Source organism: Octodon degus, unplaced genomic scaffold, assembly GCF_000260255.1.
Source record: "Octodon degus isolate 3935 unplaced genomic scaffold, OctDeg1.0 scaffold00019, whole genome shotgun sequence".
Lineage (NCBI taxonomy): Eukaryota > Metazoa > Chordata > Mammalia > Rodentia > Octodontidae > Octodon > Octodon degus.
Window position 1 is genome coordinate 3,200,816 of NW_004524595.1, and position 7,149 is coordinate 3,207,964.

Below are 7,149 nucleotides of genomic sequence, written 5' to 3' on the forward strand. Positions count from 1 at the left end.
TTGGGGACCTGCCCCTTAGCTCACTTCAAGTGGCTGCTTCAACAAAGCAGTCAGGCTCAGGTTGCTGTGGTTCGATCCCCACAACTCAAGCCAGCCAAACCTGCCCTGAAGGCATTTGGAGGGGAAAAAAAAAAAAAAAAAAAAATCCTTCCAAAATCCTATTATCCCTACCTGAAGAATCTACTTTACTATATAAATGCAAAACTGGATGAAGGAATGTCCAAAGGACTGAGGTACAATTTTTTTTTTAATGATTTAGGACAGGGTCTACAAGGTACACAGGGTCTCACTACATAAATGGGACTCATAGTGATTCTCCTGTTTCCGCCTCCTAAATGCTAGGATTACAGGCGCATGCCACCACACCCAGTCTCAATTGCTACCCAGTCTTAATTGCCTCCCAGTCTCAATCCCAGTCTCAGGGTATGCCAGGGCGGCACCCACACAGCATGCCAAGGATCAAACCCCAGCAATGCGTTCTGCCTAAGCAGCACTTTAGTATGCTAAGCTATCTGGCTGACCCGAGGTGGAATTTTTGAGGCTCACTGGCCTAAACCTAAATAGGCCAATTAATTATTCTAATTTCAACTACTAATTTGCATATTTTTCAGCGTTGGATACGTTTTTAAAAGTAGGGCCAGAGAGATGGCTCAGTGGGCCAGGGAGATGGCTCAGTAGAATAAGCACTTGCCTGGCAAGTACAAGGGCCTGAGTTCCATCCCCAGTTCCACCAAAGAAAGAAAGAGAAAGAAACAAACCCCCTACACCACTTGCCAAATAGCTCAACGAATTAAAGCACCTGCATAGGCACACGCAGTGGCCAGGTTCGATCACCTACCTGCACCCCCCCCATGCAGTGCCAGTGCGGGCCCTAGTCCCAGCCCTGGGGTGCCTGTAATCCCAGCTCTTTGGGAGGCTGAACACAGGTGGATCACTAAGAGTTTGATGTACAGAATGTAGCAAGACTCTGTAGACCTTTACTTAAAAAAAAAAAAAAAAAAAAAAAAAAAAAAAAAGTATAGGGCTGGGGAGATGGCTCAGCGGAATAAGCGCTTCCCTGGCAAGCGCAAGGGTCTGAGTTCAATCCCTGGTTCTGCCAAAAAAAAAAAAAATTAACCCCCTATTAAGCAGGATAAGCACATACAGATGTTCATTTCAGTGAAATCTAATATTTAACTAGTATTTCATACTAAAAAATCTCTAAAAGCAAGAGATCAGTGTTAATTACTCTAATCTACCCTGTGATCATTCCCTAAACACAAATATATTTTCTCATTTTGCTCTTCCCTTCATCTGGAGGGGGCTTTTCCTACTTACCTGTATTTTCCTTGATTAAAAACTCTACCTATGCTTCAAAGTTCACCCTAAATACCTTCTCCTCTCCTACACAGAAATCTCTTCATCCACTGAAGACACAAGTCAGGCACAGTGAACCTGAACTATTTTTTTCTTTACATCTTAGTCATATTCAGTTGCTTCTTCCAAAGCACCTAGCACAATGCCATATGCTAATTAATTACACACATAAATCACCAAACATAAGAGTCCAGAAAATTTGTACCTGTAATGAGAAAGCTTGGCAGAGAATTTAGTTAATGTATTTGATACTGTAAAATCTAAGTGAAGGCACCAGGAATGAAGACTAAAAAGATGTGCTACCTTAGACTAAGGAGACTTTTCCAACTTGAAGGGCAGGCTGAGCTAAGCAATAAATACCCAAAACTCATCTAAGAAAAGTTTATCAAGCAGGAATCAGAACACTGAGGAGAGTCTGAATGATATACATGAGACTTTACATGGAAGTAGCATAGATGAGAAGACAGAAGAAAAAGCACATGTAGGCCATAAGAAGTCTGAATCTGATCAGCAATTAAACTGTAACTTTTTGAGACAGTAGTTCACTATGTAGTCCAGACTTGCCTTTAACTCGCTACATAGTCCATCAGGCCTCAACATCATAGGGATATGCCCCATGCCCAGCAAGCGATGACTTTGACAAAATGGAAACTATTTCACCGATTTAAAAAAAAAAAAGCATTTACATATATGAACGAAACAAGTCCCACAGAAAATTTTCCTCAGGACCGGGAGATGGCTCAGTGGAATAAGTGCTTCCCTGGTAAGCACAAGGGCCTGAGTTCAACCCCTGGTTCCGCCAAAAAAAAAAAAGAAAGAGAAAATTATCTTCATCATGAGTAATATTCTAGTATTTTCCTTTTTTTTTTTTTTTTTTTGCGGAACCGGGGATTGAACTCAGGCCCTTGTACTTGCCAGGGAAACACTTATTCCACTGAGCCATCTCTCAGGCCCTTTTTTTTTTAATGTTGTCACAACCCACTGAATTTCACAATCTACAAGTAGATCAAAACCTACTCCTCAAAAATACCAACTTCTAGGGGCTGAGGAGATAGCTCAGTAGAATAAGTGCTTGCCTGGCAAGCACAAGGGAAAAAACTAACTTCTAGACACTGAAAACTCTGCCCAAGTTTTAAATGTCACTTGCAAAGTATTCTTCTTATGCATTCTTGACCTAGCTTACTGCCACTTATTCTAGCATATGGTTAAGTGAAAAAATTGTAATTATACATAAAATTCCAAACTAAAACAAATTCTAATACACGGGAATTTGTATTTTTGCTAGTCAGATCTAATCTGCCACCTTCAGCTTCTTTTAAATATTTGACACCTCCAAACAGTATAGGAAACACCTGAACTGGCTATTCCTCTAAGAGATAAGAATGGAGATATTCAGCTCAGATTGTTCCTAAACATGCCCTTAATGCCACACTGCTGGCCCTCTTTAATGTCTAAAGTGCCATATGCTTCATTCCACAAGTACTAAGCTGTCTGGGATCACTGGACCTGTAATCACAGCAAAGCAACCAACACTAGATAAGGCCTGTTCCTCCAGGGTTGTACAGCCACTAGGAAAAGAAAGTGCAAGAGCTGGAGACATTTAAGTGAGCAATAAAACAGGACCAGTTCTAGGTGACTCAAACATCTGTGTGGCTCTGGCCTACGATTTAACATCTGAGACTGTGTACACATATAAACCTGAAAAACTACAACTATTGTGGCACAAATGCAAAGTATTATAATCATGTAAATAGGAAAAAACAATCAAAATTTTCTGAACACTTACGAACCACATTAGCAAAAAAAAAAAAAAAAAAAATCAGCACAAATTTTTTCTATTGATACCACACATTTTGCTTGTCCTTGGTTGGTAAAATACAAATTATTAACCAGATGGAATAATTGATTTACACTAGTAAATATAAAACATTTTAAATGAGTCCAAAAATAAATAAATAATTCCAGACAGAACACATGCCCATTCATTCATTCAGTACTAACAACCAGGGTTCACGGGGTTTTTGTCATGTGCCAGGTATTACTACACCAGACATATACATTGCCTTATTTAATCCTGAGGATCTTAAAAGGTGGTGATATTGAGCTGGGGGATCCTGTCTCCAAAAAAAGGTAATAATTTTAGGGGATTTCATAGTTATGTGGCTGAAAGGAATGCACACAGATAAAAAGAAACTGAAACCTATCAACACTTCTCATGGGGTGGGGAGGCCTGACAGGCACACTAAGCACATGCTTTCCTGGTGTACTACATTCCCAGCACACCACTTCCTTGGAGTTCAACTCTTCATTTTTCACTGACACCTCCCCACAAACTAAAGCAACTTAACAGAACAAAAAGAAGTTTGAGTTGAGTCCTGGTTATTAAACCAAATCCAGTTATTTTTCTACAGTACTACAGTGTGATATATAATTCAGAACTGTGGTTTTTAAGACTAGGAAAAAGTTTCATTTGTAGGCACACAATGTGATTGAAAATCAACAGAAAAGCAAAGCAAGTGACAAATTTTGGCTAGCCTAACACTATTTGTTGCGAATAGCCAAGAACTGAGTCTTAAAGACCTGAGTTCTATCCTTGGTTCCACTTTTGGATTTTATGACAAGTTACTTGTTTTAAGTAACACGGAGTACTAACTACACAAACATAAAATACTAGTAACAATAATACTTAACACGGAACATCTATACACCAACAACTATTCTAGATGCTTTCTGTTTATTAAGCATATTAGCCTTCATAACTACTCTATGAAACAGATATTGCTATGCTCATTCTATAAAAGAGAAACTTAACTGTACAACTACTGCTAGAAATCAGAGCATAGGGGCTGGGGAGATGGCTCAGTGGAATAAGCGCTTCCCTGGCAAGTGCAAGGGCCCGAGTTCCATCCCCAGTTCCACTAAAAAGAAAGAAAAAATAGAAAGTAAAGAAATCAGACATAGACTCCAGCACAGCCTTGCTTGCAGTCTAGATTGACAGGGTCAGCCTCCCTAACCACTGTTTCACATCTCTCAGCATTAGTATTACTGTTACTTTGCAGGAATGTTAAGTTACATACAAAATAACTTTGAAATGGAAAAACATAAGCCAGAGTGGTAGAGCACACCTATAATTCCAGTACTCAGGAAGATCACTTTGAATTGGAGGCCAGCCTGAACCACACAGCAAGGCCTTGTCTTATAAATGGAAAAATATGCACTATTTAATTCTAATAATGACAAGTATGTCTTTCTTTTTACAATTATGAGTTTTGTGATTGTCTTAATGAACCCTGATAAATTAGTCAACAGGAGAAACTATGAAAATGTAGCTAAAAATCCTAAAAGTATCTACACATACAAAGCATACCAAGGCAGATATATCCCCACGTTCAACCTAAAAATTCCCTGTTAGACTAAGACCTACTGTAAATACTAGTTTTTAAGTTTTACACAGTCACAGCAAAATGTCACAAACTTTAGAAAATGTAATTTTTCCAAATCAAATTGAACTGAATCAGTTTGAATACTTAATAACTGCAGTAACCACGTGCGTTTGAATTTGAGTAGATACAATCTAGTGACTCAAAAGTGAGTGGCATCCACCGCGAAGTGTAAAGGCTTCCTTAACTCGGCACTTTCTCATCTAAGGATAACCACCTAGACTTACATCATAGATTCATTAAGTTAGGCTACTACCTCACGTCCCTATCCTAACTGCCAAAAACCAAGGGGGTAGGGGTGAAAGCACTGAACAGAAGTTAAAAGTGCAAACAATTCACAAGGCTGAGAATGAAAAAGAGCCTGGGAAGGTCAAGAGTTAGTAAGGGCTGTGAGTCCCATTACCTGGACATGGAGAACACACGCTGAGCTGGCACCAGAAGTACAGATAGCAGAAGCAAGAAAAAATAAGCGTTCCAATGAACCAAGGCAAGGATGGGGGAAGAACAATATAGTAAGTAGCACGATGGGACCATCAAAAGCCAGGACTCAGAAGAGCGCACGCCGCTGAGCGAGGCCCGGCAGCGGGAAGCCACCACTAGGAGGGGCAGGGGGCTCGGCGATCATGGCTGCCCAGTGGCAATGGGGTGCAGACCACATGGAGCCTGCCAGATCAATCCGCGCCCTCACTGCCCTCGGGACAGACTGCACACGGGGAGGCGGTGTGGGCCCAGTGCGCGCGGGCGCCACACTCTACACCTAGCCCCGGACCCCGGAGGCCACGCGTGGTGCTGAGACACACGCCGCCCATCCAGAGATCCCCAAAGCTGGACCCGAGAGGGGGCCCTCTCCCCCGCCATGTCGCTAACACTACCTTGGCCTGCAGCCGCGGTGGCGCCCAGGCCAGGCAGGTGCAGGTACCGCTGAGGTGCGCGGAAGGCACGTATTCCTGGTGCAGCCGGTTATTGGCTGTCTCCCACACTCGCAGATGACCATCGGTAGAGGCTAAAGCAAAGTAGGCCTGTCTGTCCGGAGAGAAGGCGCAAGGGACCCCCGCCGGGGCCAGGGGGTCGCAGCTACCGCCGCCACCCGACGCCATTGCTGCTCTGACTCCGCGGCAGCCACGTGTTCGCCGGTGCGCAGGCGCACATGCGGGGGGCGGGGCCAGGAGGGAGGAAGTGGGGCGGAGGGAGTGTCGGGAGTCCAAGGAGTGGTTCGTCACGCCGCGTGCTAGCGTTGGGATGGGTCCGCCCTTTGGACGGTGGCCCTTTGGGACCAGTAGCCTTCTAATGAGGAGGCAGAGGGCAAAGTGGAGGGGAGTGATACAACGCGCCGAAAGGCCCTTTGCTCCCCTCGTCACGGACGCTCCACCCCCGCTATTAGGGATTGAACTCAGGGCCCTTGCCCTGAACTACATCCCCCGCCCTTCTTTCGAGACAGGATCTTACTAAATTACCCAGGCTGGGCTTGATTGAATTTGCCTCATCCTTCCAGAGTGCTGGGATTACAGGTTTTGTGCTTCCACACCCAGCTCCGTTGTTTTCAGAAAGAATTGTTTCATAAAATGATTAAACGAAATATTTAAGAACCATGTACTTAATGCTCAATGATAGTAGCAACTGTTGCCATTTTCCCCTGTTAAGTTCTAATGATTTAACTTCTAAACTGCACTCTCACACACCGTAATAATGTATTCGATCTTGCTGGTCTGAAAGGAAGGAGGGCAGCAGCTGTTGTCTTTTTTCAGGGAGAAGCATCCCTTCTTGCGACATCCAATAGGTATTTTAGGGGTCCTGTGATGCTCAGTAGAATAAGCGCTTGCCTGGCAAGCAAAAGGGCCGGAGTTCAATCCCTGGTTCTTAAAAAAAAAAAAGATTTTTAAGTATCTCCTTAATGTCCCACCCAATTAGAGATTGTAATTCAAGAACTGCTAAATGGCCTTTCAGCCGGAACCGCCATCTTCCAGTAATTTGCCAAAATGACTAACACAAAGGGCAAGAGGAGGGGAACCCGGTGTATGTTTTCCTTTTAGAAAACATGGGGTTGTTCCCTTGGCAACATATATGTGAATCTACAAAAAGGGTGATATTGTAGACATCAGGGGAATGGGTACTGTGCAAAAAGGAATGTCTCACAAATGTTACCATGGCAAAACGGGAAGAGTCTACAACATTACCCAGCATGCTGTTGGCATCGTTGTAAACAAGCAAGTTAGGGGCAAGATACTTGCCAAAAGGATTAATGTTCATATAGAGCATATTAATCACTCAAAAAGTCATGACAGGGGCTGGGAGATGGCTCAGTGGAATAAGCGCTTGCCTGGCAAACACAAGGGCCTGAGTTTGATCCCCAGTT

At 43.2% G+C, this 7,149-nt stretch overlaps 1 protein-coding gene across 1 annotated transcript in view; it reads right to left on the reverse strand.

The window, feature by feature from the left end:
* Wdr43 (WD repeat domain 43) overlaps nucleotides 1-5,933 on the reverse strand; it is a 73,741-nt gene extending 67,808 nt beyond the window's left edge. The window contains exon 1 of the mRNA XM_004627386.2: nucleotides 5,669-5,933. Within this exon, the coding sequence (XP_004627443.1) occupies nucleotides 5,669-5,893 (225 nt within the window). The 5' untranslated portion in view covers nucleotides 5,894-5,933. The remainder of the gene's footprint in view (nucleotides 1-5,668) is intronic.
* Nucleotides 5,934-7,149: the final 1,216 nt, after the last annotated feature.